The sequence below is a fragment of the Oreochromis niloticus genome, linkage group LG5, assembly GCF_001858045.2.
Source record: "Oreochromis niloticus isolate F11D_XX linkage group LG5, O_niloticus_UMD_NMBU, whole genome shotgun sequence".
Lineage (NCBI taxonomy): Eukaryota > Metazoa > Chordata > Actinopteri > Cichliformes > Cichlidae > Oreochromis > Oreochromis niloticus.
In genome coordinates, this window is record NC_031970.2 from 6739121 (window position 1) to 6760585 (window position 21465).

Genomic DNA, 21465 nt, shown 5'->3' on the forward strand with positions numbered 1-21465 from the left:
TACGTGTGGTCTTGGGGCTCTTGAGACTTGATTTAGACTTTATCTCACACAATTTGTAATCTCAGTGAAAAGTAATTATTTTGTACACAAAATTAAGTTGTTTTTTTTGTTTTGTTTTTTTTACATTTGTTTGCATTTTTCACATAATTCACAACCAGAAAGTGCTTAACTTTGAGCACTGCTTAACGTTACAACAAAGGTTATTTGCTATAAAACAGGTTACGTGAGTGTACTAGTGTTAGTACTTAGCATTACTGTGCAGTCCGTTATCATGCAAATGACGCGGGGCGCGCGGCCGATGTGTCATGCCCTTTTAAGAAAAATGAGAATCAGCGGGGAGTGACGTCTGCTGCGCGCACGGGCCCGAGGCAAACTGACACTTGCGGAGCGGCGAGGAGACAGCGAGCAAGATACGGTAAGTGCAGAAAGCCAAACTTTACTACGTGCTGAATGCGGTCGAATAATAAGTCATTTGCACGGGACTACGTAGCGCCGACGCTCGCGTGGCCATTAGCGAATTCATCATCACACGCCGTGTGTGTCTGTGTGTGTATGCGTGTGTGTTTTTTCGCCGGATAAAGGAGAGGAATTGCCCGCAAGTACATACCGGAGTGTGCACTCCCATTTTAGTCAAGGCCAGACGGAAGGGCAGGTAACGTTAGCTGTGGCTTTCCCGAGAAAATACAATGCAGTGTGGCTTGATTTAGTGCTTGCCACGTCTGGTTTGGTCGGGAATAGTAAGGTAGGGTTGATTGGGGCAGGTTTCTGATAGGGTGGTTGTGTTTTGATAGTGCGCAGAGGTCGGGAATGTGTCGGCTAGTTAGCTCGCCTGCTAACGAGCCGCAGCTAGCGGTTTGTGAAGTGTCGGCGGCCCGCAGCAGGCAGTTAAAGCTAGCTAGTTAGCGGCATTTTGCTAACAAGCTTGATAACGGGACTTAGGCTAGTTGCTGGTTTGAAACTAGACTGCTTGCGGACAGATGCCGGCCTCACTCGCGTGGATTATAGATTATGCCATTTTAAGGGTTTATCTGTAAGCAGGCTTATGATTTGACCAGAATTTGATTAATGTTGCTGGAGCTCATGTGGTAATAATCACACATCGACAGTGTTGTGCTGTGTGGTTTAGTCCGAGCCACAGATTGCAGGGACTTGGCATGACCTGAAGTGATAAGCATATGCCGCTGCCTTAAGCAAATTAGGTAGATTCACAGTGAGATAACCAAAGAGCTCAAATTACTTTCTCTTGTCTGACTCCAAGCTTCGTGACAGCCTATCGCGTATTATTTCTGCTGCAGGGGAAAGATGTGAAGCAGGAAAGGTGTGTGCCCCATCCTTAAAACTGTAAACACACAGCAGGTCACTTTCCCAGTTAATCAGCCCTTTTTACAAAGAGGCTCACTGCCTCAAGGGTACTTTATTTCACTTTTTCTTTATTGAAATGACACATTTCCCCGAACCTGACTTTAAAGATGCCATCTATGCCAATAACCCCTACCCTCCTTCTTAGCAAGCAAGCCAGCCTGCTGTCAGGATTCTTGAACAGGAACAGAGACTGGAAGAGGTTATTTTAGTAGGTAGCTACTCCTTTTCCATCCTATCAGCATGAAGCCTTTTTGCGCTTAGGAAAGAGGATGTGGTTACAGGTCAGGGCCTCAGTAACACAGATGCATTCAGCTGACAAGGCTTGTCAGTTACGGGTCTTTGTCATAATTAAGTCACAGAATTTGTGTGCCTGGCTGCAGTTTTGCTCTGACTCATGGGGACATTTAAGGTTGTAGGAGATAAGGAAAAAAGAGAGTATTTCTTCACAAAGTATTTTACTCTAGTTACCTGTGAAAACATGGCATTCCCCTTTATTGTAACTCTGGTGGTAAGCGTTTATTTCACAAGCTTGTAAATTCCTAATTTCCTGGCGAGGTTTGTAATTTGGCAGTAATTACAGGAAATTACAGACAAGTTTAAGTTGATACACTTCAAAATAATTAGTTACAATTAATTGCCAAGCTATTTATACAGCGGGACTTGAAAATCTGTTACAGGTGAAATTTCATGTACTTTACATTTCATGTAAAGTAAAATGATCTCCCGCCCTCCAGTAAATTACAGGTGCTTTTAAACTTAGACCCAACTAAACTAAGATCGAAGGAATGTTTGTAGATATTTTTGTCTATACTCTAATCATCGACTAGCTGTCAGCAGCCTCTGAAGTTAGTACTTTTTGTTTTCTTTTTCTTATGTGTAGTGAACTGCGACTTTTAGTCGAGGTAACACGCGATCAAGCACTTTTCAACATATAAAAACACTTATTAGGAGCAACTGTTATCTCACTCTAAACCACAAGTAGAGGGGTTTTTTTTTTGTTTTTTTGACAGCGTAGCTCATCAACATGTAGTTTGACAAGCAAGCGAAAACCCACAAGAGTTGGTATTGTGCTGCTAGCGTAACCAGCGGATGTGTGCATGTTCACCATCCGCACTGGGTGGAGGATACGGAGGGCAGCTGTCAGTCATCCCATCCTGCTGAGTCAGTTTGTGTGACAGCTTCGTTGCTGTTGGATTAATCTCAGTAGACCAGGAAATTGTGGATCCTGGGAGGTTGTACTTTAGCTGAACAGCCTCCTGTTCACTAAATTAAGTTTTGCAGTTTATCCAGACTTGCATTCGCTGCATGCTCTTGCTACCGGCGCCACCTAATCCAATTCCCAGCCTTAGATGGATACATACCTTTGGCTGTAGAGGGTGAGTGATGCAGTGATGTCATAGAGGAGCATGTTTTCTGTGGCATGTGGCCTTCTCCCGCTCCTTATTTGCTGGGGTTACTACGAAAGCAGATTAACAGCAGTGGTGTGTTTGTTTTCTTGGGAATGACAGTGTGTAGTTGAGGGCAGTGGAAAGAGAGAGGTTTGGTTTTAAAAGCTGATGTCCTTAAATGGCCCTGTGTGTATGTTTGCGGGTATTGTGACTGTGTTTGCAGGCTTGTGCTGTGTGTAGTTTTCCTGGTATCATGCAGGCAAGGTGTCAGAACGAGAGTATTCTTTTCACTCACTTTGGTACCTTTTTGCAGAACAGGCTGCAGGTAGCTGCAAGTTCAAGGAAAACTCAAAAGAAACAAAAATCTGTTGCTGGCAAATTAAACATGAAGCAGAGTCTCTTTGAGCTGTAATCAATATGTTCATTTGGGGTGTGAAAGATGGCACCAAGCCCAGTGATTCTAGCATCAATTAAGACACTCTGAGCTAAGAAAATTTGGTCTGTTTCTCAATACTTTATTAGTAGCAGTATCTCCTTTTTTTTTTAGTGGTTTATTGGTCTTCATTTGTAGTTGAGCTTCCGTGTTAGTTCACCAGCACTTTGCCTGGTTGTTTTCATACATAGACTGCCATATGAAAGTTTAGGAAAGCAATCCGATTCTAGACTTAGATTTTTTTTATATTTATTGTGGTGCATCAGTAGCAACACAACTGTAAAATTATTAAATAAAAAAATTAATAAAAATGCGGCATATAAATTACTTTACACTAAGATTATTGATATGTTATTGGCAGGCTGTGTTCATCAATGTCACGGGTAAAAGCTGTGTTTCAGCTTGTTTGTTTGTGCATACATGGATGGTTGTGAAGCTCCTGCCTGAAGGTAGGAGCTGAAACAAAAAACTATATCAGTGCTGCCAACAGTGCTAATTGGTGAGAAAGTGCCGGCTGGGTTACTGTCACCTATGTTTAGCAGCTGCAGTAGTTTGTCTGGTACTGTTTTCACTGTGAGAATCTCTGTGTGCGAGTCATAATGCTAAAGAAATGTGCTCCCAGTGACAGGTCATGTAGGGGGAACTACCACCAAAGTGGTTTTAGGTTCTTTGCCTGGTGTTCAGGACAGGATTTGTCAGTGTGACACTGACAAACTTTACAGGTGTGTACATGGTTTTCCCCTGTCTAGAAAAGCGAGGTGTCTTTTATTTGTTCCCATTATTTTAAGATGGAGTAAATTGAAATGTTAAAAAATAATTTTATCAGTATGGCATTAAATAATGGAGAAAACCTTTTGAATGGACACTGCAATATTCTATGCAAGGGGGAAACCCCTGGTCTGACTAAGATCAAAATGAAGGTTGGGTTTGACGGTTATGGTTTGACCTATATAATATTTAGTAAGAGAGGCCCATGAGGTTGCCTTTCTTTCTCAGCTGCATGCCTGTATTCTGTATTATTTTTTTTAATTTGAAATGATGTAAAATGATTTTTTTTTTTAGAAGTTGGGTGTGGTCTCAGTACTCATTGGCAGTTCAGTTACTTTTATTTCCAGCGCATGATCGCCTGTGACTATTTTTTAAAATATATATTTGTTTATATGCTGTAGTAAGCACCCACAATTGCAATAAGGGAAACCATACCCTGTCAGATCTGCTTACAGTTAGGCAGGTGATTACAAAACTCCTTTAAATGTCAGTAATATTAAACTTAACTTCTTTTCAGTATCAGAGACACGGTGAAAAACCCTGAAACCTGGAGTGTAAGGCTTAATTTCTATTTTGTTCTGAAAATAACATCACATTTGTGTGAAAAAGGGGATGTGAAATCGGAATGAGATCGGCACTAATGCTAAACTAGTCCAGTAAATGAAAAGATTATTTTTAACTTGCTGAACAGCAAACTCTTAGAGGAAACAAAATTTTGGCGACATCTCCGTCTCTTGTGAAATGAGGAATCCCTCTGCTAACGTCAGAAGTAATTCTTACAGTGCTGAAAATTCCAGATGTAGATGACAGATTTGGAGTCTTTTTTTGTGCTTTTACTTTCTAATTTTACTTTTATCTCAACGGTGTGCCGCGTATGCTGCGGCTGAACTTCCACTCCACGGTCTTGTACTATAGACCAGCAGTCCTTGTTCTGCTGTGCAGCCTTGGAGTTCTTGGTGTAGTGGCTCTTGGTCCTGTTGTCCCCCTTCTGTAGGTTCTTGTTAGGGGTCCCTCCAGCTTACAGCACCTTTAAAGATCAGAAAAAGGACTGCTGTCACCAGCTGTAGTTCATAAAGGCAGAGTTGGAGTTTTTTGGAGTTTCTGATTGTGGAAAGAGCTTCTCTTTGGAAAGGCAGATGAATGATATTGAACGTCAACCTGTTTACCGAGCCAGCCATTAGTGAGACTTGAGACAAGAAGGGCCACGGCTGGCTACTTACTACTAACTGATCCTTCGAAATAAGTCAGGACTGGCTCTTATTCTGGTTTATCTTTTTTTTTTTTTTTTTTTGTAAGGCGATCCACAGAGACCTTTTTGTTTTGTTGTCATATTCAGCTTTGCACACTTCTCTTTTTTTGTACAGTAGTTAATCTGCCTGGTAGTTTGTGATGCTTTCTTTTCTATTGTCGTCTTAATTTTTGTTGGCAGACAGTTTGTAGGTGCATTCCTCCCAACATTTTCGTATCAGTAACATGTTAAATATTCCTGCTAGTCAGCCTGTCCAAGTAAAGAAAACTGTCTTTTTATACCTTTCTACTCCTTTTTAAAAAACCATGTAGGTACTTTATTGGTTGACACATGTGAGGAGTGGACCCTTAGAAACAATTGCTGCAAACTGAGTTTTGAAATGGTAAAGATGGGAGCTGGAATTTGACTGCACTTTTTTGGAGGAACACTCATCCTCCATAATGACCTCTGAAGCTGGCACATAATAATCTGACTGCCTCTGTCACAGAGCGAGCCCCTGACGTCATCCGTCTTAGCAAGGGTCAGTCCACAGCGTTCACAGTGGAATTGTGACATGCACATAGCTGACAAGTGAAGTGTAGCCTAAATCTAAGTGTGACATTGTCTGTACCACATTGTATATATGACACACTGCATGCACTTGACTTTGTGCTTGAATGTTTACATGAGCGTACAGGGGTGCGCGTTTGGATAGCACTCACGCATCCCTGTTCTTTTTCTTCACCGCCCATTGGCTCCCCTCCCTTAATCATGCAAGGAGAACTTCTCTTTGAGTGCAGAGGATTAGAGAATATGAATTATGCACACTCTGGCCTTCATGTCCCACATGGTCCCTGCTTGTGATTGAAGCTGGAGGTCCTTCGTCCTTTGACCACTCCCCCTGAGAGTTTCTTTAGCGTGTGCTATTTAAAAAAAGCAGTGCAGAAGAGGATCATCTGCTTCCAGAGTAGCTGATGATTGGGCTTTTGATGTTTGCAAAAGAGTTGATGATTAATCGAGGCTATACAGTTGTCCTTGGGACCTAATTTCAGCATGCGCTACTATCTGATTTTTATTTATTTTTTTCATTACAGCCTTGCTGTCAACAAGCGGCACTTTTTAGCCCTTGATCCAAAAGCGCTTGGTTCATTAAAACATAAGCTGGCAGTCAGCTGCCGTGTATTTGAAGAAAACCGATATTAAAATGTTTTTAGTATTCTCTAAATACATCCCTACCACAGTTTGTGGTTGTATCAGTAATTTAGAATTGTTTATATTTCAAGTTTGAATGTCTTTTTTTACTGCAGCTTTGACAATTACTGGAAAATCTCCTCCTATTTAAAATATTGTTTTTTCTAAACCAGTTTTGTTAATGGGGGTTTAATTTCCTCAACTATAATAGACATGTTTGTCTATAAAATGTTGAGAAGTAACAAAGATTTCAGCCAAATAAGGTACCAGACTGATTGCTTTTAAAGTACACAGAGTTTATTCTTATTGCTGTGTGTACACACTCATCACAGACCTGTTCTGAGCCAGGAAAAACCCTGAGATACTGCTTGATATGAAGTTAGATCAGTAGATAAGGAATCAGAAATCCCCACATTGCTTAGCTACATCTAAACCCCTTCTGAGTCTGTAGCCCAGCTTGTAGTGACCCAGTTGGCTACCCCATCTGACTTTACGCCACAGTGTGTGCCAGTGATTCGTAACCTCCTTGTTCCTTAAAGGGATATTTTTACTTCACAATTTCCTTCCATCACATTTTCCACTTCCCTCAGCTGTTTTCTGTCATAATCGAAGGAGACCGCCACCATATTGCTGTTTTATAAAACCAAAAATTGACTCCGTGACTAACAAATCTGGAAGCAGGGTGTGTTTTGGTGTGTGAAAGCCAAATGATTGTGTCATTACGAGGAATATCTGCCAGATCAATGTATCATCTCCTCTCTCCTTCAGTTCCCCCCTACACATACACAGCACAGCTGGTTTTTGTTAGAGAGGGGTCACATACTCTTCACCTCCTCCACCCTGAAGCAGCTCCACTTATGGGTGTTCCCTCCATTGTTGTCCTTCTTCTCCTCTATATCCTCCAGGAATGACTAGAATCCTTTCTTTCTGGAGTGGGAAAAACTCAAAGACCAGACAGGAAAAAGAATCCCTTTGATTTGCCTGAAAAGAGATTTATTTTTTGCTTTTTTTCCCCCCGCTGTCTTTTCACACCTTTGCTCATTTTGTTTGTCCAATTTTGATTTTTCCCTGTTTGTCCAGTGCAGACTGTTGGGCTGTCCAGTGAAGCAATCCCGCCATGCGTGAATACAAGCTAGTGGTGTTAGGCTCTGGAGGTGTGGGCAAGTCTGCGTTGGTGAGTATGGCCTTCCAAACCTCTTCTTGCATCTCCTGCCTCTTACTCCTGCCATGTGTTCCCTAAAGACTTTGTAGATAATTGTCAATAAAACAGCAAGAGGCTTTGCTAGCTTTTGAAGGAAACTATGTGGTAAAAGATTGTTAACTATGGAGGTTTATAGAGCCCAGATGAAACTGTCTTTTGACTGTTTTAATTTTTTCGTAAAGGATTTATTGAGAACATGCTTGTTTGCTGACCAGGGTTTAATCTATCTCCAAGGCCTGTGTTATTAATACTAGCTGCATGTATACATATAATACATATAATGGTTTTATTGTTAGGGTTTTTGAAACGTTCAAAGTGTGCCAGTCCTAAGCTCATCTGTGTTTGTATGTCTAGACATCGTAATCTGGTTTTTACTTTTCTTAAGATTGATAGAGAACAGAACCAGAGCAGTGATGTATTTTATTGTCAGGAGACCTCAGATGCCTGTGAAATGTGTCGTATGCTTTGCTCAGCTAATTTCAACCAGGTGTCAGGTTAATCCCTCAAACGGGCAGGATTAAGATGTTATCAGGTGAACTTGATCTACCCCACCAATGTAAACCTGCTGCTATGCACAGCACTATGAGCACAATCCAAACTTGGACATCGCCGTTTATTTGGAGAGTGACACATTTATCATAATTTAGCCTCTGTGTACCATATGAGATTTGAAATAAAGCAACTGCTATGCAATTGAAGATCAGAAACATTGGCATTATAACCATTTTTATGCACAGGCCTCACATGTAATTGGAAAAACTAATATAATTATATATAAAATGTTCATTTTTAATACCGCCCAAGTCTGGAAGCCATGAACATCACCACAGATGGCTTTTCTTCTTTGTGATGTTTTGCCAGGCCTTTGATGCAGCTGACTGTAGTTGTTTGTTTGTGGGGCTTTCTGCCTTTAGTTTTGTCTTCAGCATGTAAATTCTTTTCTTGATTGAGATCAGCCGATTACCTTGACCATTGCAGAATATTTCTGTTTTTCTTTTTTGTTTTGTTTTTTTCAACCTCCAAAAACTTCTGGGTTGGTTTTGCAGTGTGGTTTAGATTTCTGGCCATCTGTACTGTGAAACACTGGCCTGTCAATGATCTGAACTGACAGTATATTCCTATATGCTTCAGAGTTAGCTGCCTCTGTCTTTTGTCACGTCACTGGTAAATGGTGAGTGCTATTGGAAGCTACACATGCTAATGCAGTCCTACAGCATGTTTTTACAGATGGAGATGTGTGCCTCTTTCCAAGCCTTCTCCATATTTATTGCTTCACATTATTCTCTTACTGAGTGATTCATTTCATTGGTCTAAATAATGCTGTTTCCACACTGGGCTGGCACCTCTGCATTTCTAGGTCTAATCTGGCCTAAACTACTGGATACTATATTCAACATTTTTGAGGCTAAATTGTTTTTACCTTGTGGCAAACCCTCTGTTTGCTGTCTTGAAGTCTTCTCATTGTGGTAGACTTGGATAATAGACATCTAGAAGAGTTTTCTTCACTTGGCTGGATGTACTAAAAGGATTATTGTTTACCATGAAAAGGATCCTGTGATCCTGTCATCCACTATTGTTTTATGTGAATGTGCAGGCAGTTTTTTTTTTTTTTTTTGTTTGTTTGTGTTTTTTTTTTTTTTTTTTTAAATTCAAGTAGTAAAGTGATGATTTGGCTACTCTTTACCCTTTTTTTTTTTTTTTTTTTTTTAAACTTTATTTTATTGTAATTTCTTTTGCGCTACTCAATTTTGCTTGCATTGAAAGCTCTTAACTCTCTGCATCTTCTGGGTTCACAGCAATGAGGAAACAAGTGCAAATCCTAAACTCGGGATCACCCCTTGTACTTTCTACATTTTACTATTCTAACTGAATATTTTTTGATGAATAAAAATGGTCAGAGTTCAAGCACATGCAGATTTAGAAGTGTGCCAGTAGAATAATTATGTGGTGCTTTTGGTCACAGCTGGGCTTCATGAACATCCTCATTCCTGTCTAGTTGTGATGATCGTAGGTGGACAAAGTGTTAGATGATATGGCACTTTGGCTGCATGTGCTACTCCAGAAGTTTGATGTTGGCTTTCTGTGTGTCTCCCTTTACAGACAGTTCAGTTTGTACAAGGAATCTTTGTGGAAAAATATGACCCTACAATAGAAGACTCATACAGAAAGGTGAGTGTCCCGTGAGAGGCAGAGTGCTGGCTTGAAATGAGCTGATTGTTACCAGCTGCTCCTCAGGTTCACATATTATTGTGCTTGGAAATTTTCTCATTCAACTGCTTCTTCACTGTTACCCTCTCATTCCTAGTTTTCATTCTTTATTTTTCCCTGCGACTTCATACTACTGGTGTGGTTGCTTTCATGTTTTCCCCTCAGTGTTAGCTGTCTCTTTCAGTCTTCAGTGTATGACCTATGAATATAACCTATGAATTCTGTTTGCTCAGTGACCCGAAATTAAAGATGCTCTTACATGTGTTTTCTTACAGCAAGTGGAGGTAGATGGCCAGCAATGTATGCTTGAAATTCTTGACACAGCCGGCACAGTAAGTAAAGTCACTGCCACTTAAATCTGCAGATGCCCAGCTTTGCTGTGCATATGCACTCCTGAATATGTATTTTAGTAAATCAAGAGGTGATTCAGATCAGAGAATCCATTAGGTATTGTTTGGTAATTTGGCCTCTAGGGAAAACAGTCATATTTTATTTATTTATTTATTTATTTATTTATTTATGTATGTATGTATTTAAAGCTAAATTGTAGTCAGAAAGCAGTCGATTCTCTCTGCACACACTGTTTACCTGCATTCGACCGTGACCTGCTCAGATGCTATTAGTCAATGCTACTCAGGCTCAATCTGGGGGAAAAGAAACAGACTCCTGGCACCAGATATCTTTTTCCTCAGCTGCAGTTTTTACATATTCATAAATGATATTTGATACAAGATGTGACTGTCTGGCACACTGTGAAACATTAAAACAAGTTGTATTTCACAGATACATTGGGCAATGAGATCTTTATTAGCTGAAATGACATCCAGTTATGAGCGGACACTGTGATGCCTTTTTATGGTGTATCTATGATTGGTGTACAAAATATTCTAAAACAATCTAACATTAGTCTGATTCTGCCCCCCTACCCCCCACTGGTGTCCTCGTGCAAGAAAATGTCTGAAACATTTGTCTGTGTGGGAACTGGCGACTGAGAAACACATCATCTCTTATCCTAGATATGTGCAAAAACTGTTTTAAGTGTGCGTTTGTCTATAACAGACCCACGTTGCATTACAGTGTGCGTGTGTGCGTTTGCTGAAAAACCCGACAGACATCCAAGAATTGTTATCCTGCACAATACTGTTTCTTTATCCAGTGGGATTTCAACCAATCCACTGTGATTATTCAGTTTATAATAAAATGGTGTTCAGTTTCATCGACGCACACTGGCCTGAAATTGCTTATTTTGGTTTTTTTCTGTTTTAATTCTGACAAATGGACCAGTCAAAACAAAAGGGACAATCTAGAGCCAACAAACTAAGCTTGACAAATGATTTAATGATTATTTAGACTCAACCATCCAGTCAAGTTTGCATATCTGTGAGAAGATTACAATGTAATTGTCAAACTGGTGCATCGAACAAAAGAGTAACAAAAAACAAAAAAACATCAGTAAAAATTATATAAAACGTTGGAAGCTGTATGACAGTGCTCATAGCCTCTCCATCTTTCTTTCCCCTTGTGTAGGAACAATTCACAGCTATGAGGGACTTGTACATGAAGAATGGCCAAGGCTTCGCCCTGGTATACTCCATCACAGCACAGTCCACCTTCAACGACCTCCAAGACCTGAGAGAACAGATTCTACGAGTAAAGGACACAGAGGATGTAAGTATACTGTATACTGGTGTAAGCGTACAAGTGTTTTATAATTTTATCAGTTTGTGGCTAAAATTTTCTTTAATCACGTGGGCTGTATAAAGCAGAGAAGTGGCAACGAGTACAGTTAGACCTAAACGCCCTGTGTCCGTGGGCTCAGCTGCCTACATTTTTCAGGGGCCTGATCAGACTGTTGCTATAGATACCATTCAACACTATAATCACTCTGTGTTATGCAATTAATTGCAGATTTGTATTATCTGAACATAACACAATCAGTGTCACAGTGTTATGTTTATAGAGTATAAACAGTGGCAAACTTGTGTACTCTGCATAACTGAGCACTGATTAATATTAACGTTGTGTGTGTGTGTGTATGTCCCTGCGGTTTCATCAGTGTTTGTTGTAGACACCGAGCACTCATGCTCACTAGGCTAAGGAGAAAAGTAGGGGAATATCTTGGATGTTGAACCCTTACTCTTGTGGGGTTTTTTTCTGTATACTGTGTGGTTTTCTCCATCAGGCCTGCCTCACATCGACGCTGCAAATAAGAGCATGTGTCATCTCCTTATTTTCCAAGCTTGTTGTTTGTCACCAGCACATTTCCAGTTTTCTATATATCTGCTAAATTGTGGGACTGCTGGAGCGAGTAAGCCCTCTATCCCCTCTCTGGTCGAGCCGATAGTGCGTCAGCAGGATCTAAGATGCCCTTTTTTGGTGATCTCTTGAGGGAATGAATGTTACCATAACCCACCCTCTTGGTTTTGCTTCCTTACGTCTCTCTGTTCCCCGTCAGCCATCTGTAAAGCCTCTGTCTAGCCTGGAGCAGAATACCTCTCTTTTCTCTTTTTCTTGCTCCCCTTACTCTATATTTGTGCAATTATTCTGCTGCTTTTATTTGAACTGGCCTTTTCAGCTTCTGTTGCATTCTTTCCCCCCTCTGTTTGATGGCCAGCCTTGTGGTGTTGATGTGGTCTGGCACTCTATGTGGGTGATTGGACTGTCAGGCATGAAGTGCAAGGAGAGCCTCAGCTCATCAAAAACTCTGGGTTGTGAAGCTGTGGTTCTTCATTAGGCTTTCCATGGTTTGGGAGCTGAGGTTAGCCTCAGGCTAACAGATGGATTGCAGGACCAGTGGCTTCTCGACACGCAAGGAAAGAGTTGATGTTTCTTTTCTTCTGGAAATCTGTTCCCTTTGAAAACGTCTTTCAGTTTAAACAGTTCAGCTTATCTGGCTATTATGGCCACTCTGCCAGCTATCAGTCCACTGGTCATTTGTGCCCTTACCTTTGATAGCCGTGATATCTGTTTATCCTTTTTTGCCCCTTGCAAGAATGCATGACCAAAGGAAATGCTGGGCATGTTTTCCCTTTTTCTTCCAAGAAGGCAGATTTCTTAGTTTGAGAAATCTTTCAAGTGACTGCAGCGCTAAAGCAGAAACTGTCGATGCTGCTACAGCTGTTCTTATTCTCAGCTCTGACATGCACCATTTACTGCAAAGCGGGCAAAATGTACAGATGCACTTAATATCACCAGGCTCAATTAAAAGGGCTTTTAATGGTTGTACATTCATTGAACACAGTAGGGTCAAATTCCATCTCTTTAGAAGAGCCATTAGTGGCAAAAATAAAGTAAGTGAGCAGACACTAGTGAATTAAAGCTCACTTCCTTCATTTCCTTTCACACTTCTTATGTAAGAGAGGTCTCATGACTTTTCCGGGCCACCTCAGTCTCTGCCCGTGTGACTAGGATGGTAGTAATGCCTGACTCCAATGCTTGTGACTCACTGCTCCATTTTAAAGAACTAACTCCATTCATTTTTGTCGTTCTGTATCCGCCTGTTCACTGTTACCCACAATCCAGTCTTCGGCGTGCCATTGTGGGCGGGATACGACCTGTCTGTAGCATGTTAATAAAGTCTGAACAGATTCTCTGTGGGTTGTGTGGATTCTTCAAGTAGGCTAATGCTGCCTTGTGTTCTGCTGATGCTGAACTTTTTTTTTTTTTTTTTTTCTTTTTCCCTGCATACCTCCATCCTTTCAGCCATCTCACCATTCTTTTTATCCCAGCTTGACTCAAGAGTTTGTGTTAGGAGGGCATACCACTGGTTCTCCCAGGACCCCTGGGAGAAGTGTCATTCAGCAGTTCAGCTTGACGATTTGTTTAGATATCAAACATCAACCACCAACCTCTGTGGGGTTAATCTAAACATCTCAGTTTCCTGTCGTCTGCCCCATAGAAAGGGCGCAAAATACTCACCCTATATCTTACTGTGTCTCAAGAAGCCTGGTGGTAGTGTTCCAATAGCAACCTCTGAAAAGAAGACTTGCTGGGGGGGGGGGGGGGGAAGAGTATGGACAAGTGAGCGCATGTCAGGATACTGGTATTTTCCTTAAAAATATGTAGATTTTCCACATCCACAAGACATGTCTGGGGGGGCATTTGTAGATCCTCAGAAGAGAGTGAAGGCAGGATTTCCCATGCATAAATTTATTTGGCGCCACAAATAGACTTCCCCAGCTGATATATTATTGGCGCCTCTTTTGCTGCATGCAGAATTTTTCCATCGGTTGATTCCAAAGCTGTATCACAAACACAGATATCCCGTGAATGAACCCTGTAACAACATCTTAAAGTCTTCCTCACATCTGAGATGTTTTCTAACATACAGTTTTACAGTAATTAGTTTATTAAGCCAAGTTTCAATGTGGAAATGCAGCACAGGCTGAATGAACACATCCACACACAGACTCTCTGTGTCATATAATTCCAGAGAGCAGCTGGAGCATGGAATCCAGCTGAAACATTTGAAAATATTCAGGAAGGAAAGCGATGTTATCCCAGCTGGGCGGGGCTGTCATAACTTCCTCCGGGCCAGCATTCTCCCTAGATAGCCGGACAGGAAACAGCAGGCAGGATGAGACGCATCCCGACACCCTGACTGCCCCAGCTCTGCCTACTTTGACAGTTGAGGCTGAAGTTTTGCCCAGAATACTCTGTCCTCCTCAGGCTTTCTTTTTTCTTTTTTCTTTTTTTGAGGGGACCTTGGTTATTAAAACATTTGAGAGAACAAAAGAAGCAGCATTGCTTGTTTTAGGAGTTTCCAAAACCGGCTGCACTTAATCTCAGTGACTGTCCCCTCAGCTTTGCTTTTAATTTATTTCCCTTTTAAAGAAACAAAAGTTAAAAATAAACCACCTTCCTCGTCAGTTCATATTGATTCTTTAATCTCTCTGGACACAGTTGTGTAACCTAAATGATTTTCTTTACTTTCCCACCGGGAAGGAGATCGTTTTTTATTGATCATCTTTGTGACCCTCCAATTCAGGCCTCAGAGAAAAGAACACTCACTGACTGTTAATACTCATCTCTTCAGTCTTTTACTTTGAGTTGTACATTTCTTTGCAAATATTGCTTTTTCACTACCTTTCAGTCCACCCAGAGATTTAACCCCTTTGTTTGTATGTGTGTGGCTGGTGTGTTCAATAAAAAAGCCCGGGCCTTTATACTGTTAACCGTTCCCTGAGGTAGAGTAAAGAGTGACAAATGGATTAAAACAATCTTGATGATGTTTGTTTTGTAACATCCCCAGCTGCACCTCCAAAGAAGGGTCCTTGTTCACCGCAAGATGGCATTAAAAGGTTTATGATTAAGTTTACAAAAAGTAGAGTACAGCGTTTAAAGTCTAAAAGAAAAGTTAATGCAAATGTGTTTACAGGAAACACGTTTGTCATTATGTACAGTCTTGTGATTCAAGCTGTATACTTGTATCCTGTATACTTCTAATTTATCTGTGTCGGATGTGAACCTAGACTACAGCTTCAGCTGTGAATAATACAAATTGTAGGATGTATATTAAATCCTAAAAACGCCTGCTGACAAACAGAGTGGAGTCTAGGTTGTAAGGACAAATGGATTTAGAGGAATCTGAAAAGTTTTTGTGAATAAAATGTTAAGTTTTACATTAAAAGAAATTTTAAAAATGCATGAACAAGGAATATATGACCAGACAATGGGGGATAAATCATGTGGGCACAAACAGAACCTGGTTGCTCTTACCTGTCCTCAGGTGCCGATGATCCTTGTAGGGAACAAGTGCGACCTGGAGGATGAGCGTGTGGTGGGGAAGGAGCAGGGCCAGAACCTGGCCAGACAGTGGAACCACTGTGCCTTTTTAGAGTCCTCCGCTAAGTCAAAGATCAACGTCCTTGATGTGAGTACAAACGTCCCCTCCAAAAACGCAACTCTATATATTTTTCAGTTTGTTTTCCGTCTGTCACAGTTGGATGTGTGTACTGCAATCATCAGCAGAATTGTATTTATTTAAGACACATAATTAAGGTTTCTCTAACATGTAGGTAATAATGAGCTCAGATGGATTATACTTGATTGTCCTGTTAAACCTTGTGTCTGCAAACTGTCACACAAATCCATTTAGTGACGAGGCTGTGTGTGGCTACTTAAAGGTATAAGGTTTAGAGCTTTATTAACATTTTATCTGTGCTGTCTCTCTCTCTCTCTTAGATCTTCTATGACTTGGTCAGACAGATAAATAGGAAAACGCCAGTGGAAAAGAAGAAGGCAAAAAAGAAATCCAACTGTGTCCTGCTTTAAAGACCCTTCTCCCTTCAGCCCCTGCAGCAGCTCTGAGCCAGGTGTGTGTGTGTGTGTGTGTGTGTGTGTGTGTGTGTGTGTGTGTGTGTGTGTGTGTGTGTGTGTGTGTGTGTCTACAGTTTCAAAACACATTAGTCTTAAATACCCATGCAGCTGGCATCTTCACAACTTCATGATTCATAGACAAGCTGTCAAATTAATTGTTATGTAATGGCTTTGATCTTCCTGCTGTCTCTGATTGTACTGCATACATCAGTTGTCATTTTAGTCATGTGGGTTTGTTTGCGTGCGGTTAAGTCGAAACAACTTTAATTTTATAGTCTAAATAAACTGTCTGTAGTGGTTACTATACCTGTAGGAACTCAAAATATACAGTTTAGAGATGGAGCCCCCCCTCCAGGCAGCTGGAGGTATAACAGAGGGTTCAGGTAGAGACGATAGATTACACAATTATAGTGTGTGAAATAGCAAGCAACATGAGGTAATGCCTGACCTGGCTCCCTGTGATTCATTTAACTGGATACAAGAGAGGTTCTTGGGTTAAAACTGTCTGAAGAGGAACTTTTCCACCTAACAGCAGATACACAACACTGATCTGTCATTAGCTCTATTACAGTCTACAAACAACTTCACTCGTCATTCAGTGAATATCATTTCATTGATACTGATGACGCATAGGCCCTGTGAATGTCTAGAAATGAAAGCATCCGTGAATTACCCTTCAGACCTGTGAAATGCTTTTTAAATCTTCATTCCTGTTATATGAATGAGTCAGTTTGCGATAACTGGAGATAAATTTCAGACCTCAGCAAGCTGCAGCAGCCCGTTACATCTGGGAAATCCTGATCTGTCAGCATGTTGTTTCCCAGACGAAGAGCTGCTTCTTTTGAAATCTTTTTCACAGGATTTTAAAAAAAATGTGTTGAGTGGACAGTGGTAATGAGGAAGTCTGAAAACTGTCACGCTAAGTGCTTATTTCTGTGAATCCTTCCAAACAGACGATCTTGTCTGTTAATTTTAGAATGACCGCAGGCAATAATTAAAGTTAATTCGTCAAAGTCTGGACTACAGAGCAGATTGGAGCTGCAAAGCATTTTCTGTAAACACTAATATGTTTCCTTGTTTCTTCTACAGTTGTATAAGTCTTATATATGAGATTTTAATAGATGGCCAGCACATTGAGGAAGCTGTTAGGTACTTGCTTTTGCTTCATTGTTATTCAGAAGTCATAATTCTCATTGTGGAACTGAGCCCATTTAACCCACCCCTCACCAGTTTCGAAAGTTTCCACTACATATGTAGAAAGTTTCCTTCAGGTGACTCTCAATCTATTCAGTTGAGGAAATCTTGTAAGAACTTAGGATGTGCAGCCACCCTCACATGGAGATAACTGAATCGGGCCTCATTGTTTCCAAACTTTGAAGATAGTGAAGTGTAAACTGTTCAGAATGCTTCAAACAAACTAGTTTGCATGATGTGTCATTTGACCTTCTGTCAAAGGCTAAACCTGTTTGCTGAAGTAGCTGTGTGAAAGGTTGAATCTGGATCAGACGCTGTACAAAGGAGATGTAACTGTTAGCTTTTGTGAATTTGCAAATGACGTAACACTTTGCACTAGCTGTTTGGTCTGTGTTTGCCGACAGCACAGGAGCCTATTTTTGAAGCAGTAAATACCCAAATGTTTGCCAGCGTTTGGTTTGGGCTCGGGACTAAATCTGCTGGTGATCAAAGGGCTGCAGGATGGAACATGAGTGGGTTTTAGGACTAAAGCCTGGGTCAGTGAAGCTGATGTGCCCTTGAGCAGGACTCTGACCCTTAACGTTTTTTTAAGAGATCTATGCTTTTTTTTCTAAGTAGACAAATAAGTTCTTCACAGTTGGTCAGTACATTTCTCTGTCAGTAATAAAGTGGCATAGCATTTCCACAATAATAAACATCTGGCTTTAATATAATGTCCAAACATGAACTGCTTCTCCCGAGTCTGCTTTAATGTTTCCAGATCAGTAATTGGCTATTATTTTTATAATTATACTGAACCCACAAATAAGGAGTGTACATCCATAAAGCCTACAGATAAATAATAAAGGACTGACAAGCCTATGGGATATTTTGCCATAAGGATTGGAGCAAAAAACTAATCGTGTGCAAGAATAAAAAGCTTTTAACAGTTTATTCGCTGTTAGTTGGTGAATGATATTGTGAAAACAATCAAATGTAATTAAAAGAGCAAAATGGAGCTCATATTTGTTTTTGTTGTCTGCAGTCTTCGTTGTTTGAAATTAAAAAGGGTGTAGCTGAACAAGCGACAGTCTGAACAACTTTTTTTTTTTTTTTTCCTTCTTCCCTCCAGTGTTTTGGTTAGAGTGCAGTCGCTTTTAGAAGCTCTTACAATCTGTTAGCTGGTATTTTGGGCTCTGTTGTCAGAACAAAACCTCAGTGTTGCCAGACCTGACAGGTTCACACAGCCAACAGAGAGATTTTACGTCTTCAGTTACTTTTAACTTCCAGGGTGGAGGAATAAAACTTTGATATTGCAGATAAAACTGGATTAGTGAAACAGACAGTGCCATTGTAGCCAGCCCAGACAGCAGGGTCGCTGAACCACCCACTGCGTTCCTCGTCTGAACCCATCTGTGTTGGTCAGTTAGAGCTCCAGTGTGTGAGAGCGGGGGCCTCTGTTAGCATGCCCCAGGGTGGTGTCAGCACTCCCAGCACCCCCCACCTCCACCCTACCCGACTCTCACGCCGGCCAGCCCAATGAACCAGCACTAACGGGATTTCAACCTCGCTGTTCCACTGCTCACAGCCCACCAGCTCATAGGCTGCGAGAGGGAGAGAGGGGATACAGTGCCAGCCACAGACAGGACGCAGAGAGTTAATGGGACATGTCAGTTTGTGGCTTTTTTCCCAGCATGCTGACCTGATGAGCTCATGAACTTTGAGTCTCTGGTTTTATCTGTCGTTGTATTCACTGGGAGAGGGATAAATTTAGGGAGCTGATAGCTTGCATGGCCCTAGATTCCAAACACCTTTATGAAATAAAGCTATCATTAATATTCTTGAAGGAGATCTACTATGTGTCTGAAGAGGTCTGTTAATGAATACTTCATCAGAAACCGAGCAACAACATATGGAAGTTATGAAAGCTAACTGTAAGACTAATAAGAAAAACAAGATTTGCTGTAGCCAGAATGTGATTATAACAACATGAGAGTAGACCGCATGAACACTTGAAATAAGAATGGTTACTGCAGGGCATCTGTTATTGCGCTCATTACCAACTTATTGTCACTGCCTCTCTGAAAGGTAGCTTGGCCTGCAAATGAATCACGAGCCTGCTAGTTGCACTTGTATCATGCATATACTCCTATTATGTTATTTGTGCTCTGTTCTCATTTTGCTGTTTGTGAGTTGAACACCAGCAGCTCTGTGTCCGCCCAGACAGACCTTCATTTAATTGCAGCAGCTACACTAAGCACAGGCTGAGCATGAGCTAAGAGCTCAGACTGTTAATGGAAATATGGCACCTGATCAGTGTTTAAACATCCCAAGCAGAAACTCGGCAGACCTCATCACATGACTTTTGGCAAAAGGACTGATTGAAGTTTTGCTCAGCTGAGAGAAGCCACGAAATGCTGATCACTCTGCTTTCTAAAGCCTTTGGCACTGAAAGTGCCTCTGAGGAACATAGTGCAGGGGTACTTCTCTGTGCTCCCTCTTGGACTGCTGGCTTCACTTTCTGCTCTGAGGTGCGATTTACCCCAGAGGCTTTGTGTAAAACATTTGATCTCTTTTCCAAGGTCTGGTTAAGATGCAAGAAAAGCGCTAAGAGGTTCAAGAATGCAAAACTTTGTATTAAGGGTCCAAAAAGCAGGTTATAAGTTTTTATAATTTTATTTTTAAGCGTTAAAATCCCAGGTTTATACACATCATTCTTATAATCATTAATGCTTTTACTTTAAAGTGGTATAATATATGATATATGCCCGTGTATTTTTTTTTTTTCTAATGAAATTGCAACACTTGCAATGCCATTCAGCAGCCATTAGAGGGCACTGCCGCCTTAGTTTTCTTTCTGAGGGTGGTTTGGGTTGGCTATGGAACGACTGACAGTGTGCTGTCTTGCAGAAATGCTGTAATGAAGAACTGTTGCCCTGATTGGAACGTGCCAGCATTCCAACAGCCCCGACCCCACCCTTCCTCCATCAGCCATAAACGGTGAATCAGCTGACTGAACTGCTCCTATCAAAGATGAGGATGATCTACACCAGAGAGAATGAAAATAGAAAGACAGTAAGAGAGAGAAGACTCTGGTCTCTCGCCTCCGAGGACCTTCCTCTGTGTCTCAGTTTGAGTGTGAACGCTGAACGGGCAGCGTCCACCTCTGCACCAACAACAGCACCACAAACTGACGATGTTCTGATTAAAATGCAGCAAAGCCTCTGAAAGTTAAAAAAAAAAAAAAAAAAAAAAAAAGTCCACGAGCTGCCTACATGGCCAGCCCCTTATTTTTATTTTTTGACAGCTTAACATAAAGAAATAACAGCATTTAAGAAGGAAAACAAAGTTAGAACTTGGATTCAGTATTTTTCATCTTTTTCAATATTGTATTTGAAAGACATGGAAGTTGACCTCTTTAGTTGTATGATTATAAATATTCTTCAAAAACGAGCATGAAAAAAAGCATCAGTTATTACGTGTAGATGTTTTCAAGTGAAATCAAAGTGGAAAAGTGAGATTTTTTTTTTTTTTATAGCCATACACCTATTCTCCACGCCTGTCATGTCAGTGATGATAGATCGAGGTCTATGATATGTATTATTATTATTTTTATTACATTTTGTTTTCTTTGTTTGCCCTCTTGTTCATGGACTTCTCTTCTGCAGATATCTCTCTCTGATGTGACTTAATTTTATACTCAGTCACCGGGATTTCATAGCTCCCATAATATATTCTGCCATTTTTCTTTTTGCATAACAATGCTTCAGAAAAAATGGGTCTTTTATAGAAGAAATATGGGGAAAAATAAGGATTGATTTCTATGTCTCTCGAAGCTGAAATATATTATACTAAACCAACTCTAATAATGCTTCTTGTGTTTTTCTGTCAATGATGTTCCAGCTTTTATGGATTATTAAAGTACATTTTAGTACATTTTCATTATACTGGTCAATGTATTTTTGTGAATTAAACTTTTATTCAAAGTGGATTTGACTTATTTGGGATGAAATATGAGATCAGATTTTCTTGTTTTCTGGAATTTCACATTGAACAAAAATGGGAATTGTATGGGGATGTAATGTTGGTTGGAATCAGTTACCCAGTGATTTTGAATGGAGAAACTGTTCAGTGCACTGTTATTCCACGTGCTTTGCTTTACCATTAGGTGTCAGTATATTAACAAGAATAATAC

At 40.6% G+C, this 21465-nt stretch overlaps 1 protein-coding gene across 6 annotated transcripts; it reads left to right on the forward strand.

Annotated features, from left to right (window-relative positions):
• The first annotated feature begins 261 nt into the window (after positions 1-261).
• On the forward strand, positions 262-21256 carry LOC100692376 (ras-related protein Rap-1A). 6 transcript variants are annotated; one of them, XM_003454300.5, is made up of 8 exons: positions 262-415; positions 7456-7544; positions 9672-9740; positions 10055-10111; positions 11307-11447; positions 15508-15651; positions 15963-16093; positions 20181-21256. In XM_003454300.5, exons 2-7 carry the CDS (start codon positions 7488-7490, stop codon positions 16050-16052), a joined length of 558 nt encoding a protein of 185 aa, XP_003454348.1. In that variant the 5' UTR covers positions 262-415; positions 7456-7487; the 3' UTR covers positions 16053-16093; positions 20181-21256. The 6 variants fall into 6 exon arrangements, with proteins under 6 accessions (XP_003454348.1, XP_005458884.1, XP_013132395.1 ...); XM_005458827.4 differs by having other exon boundaries at positions 271-415; positions 7451-7544; XM_013276941.3 differs by lacking the exon at positions 262-415 and adding an exon at positions 449-652 and having other exon boundaries at positions 7451-7544.
• Positions 21257-21465: the final 209 nt, after the last annotated feature.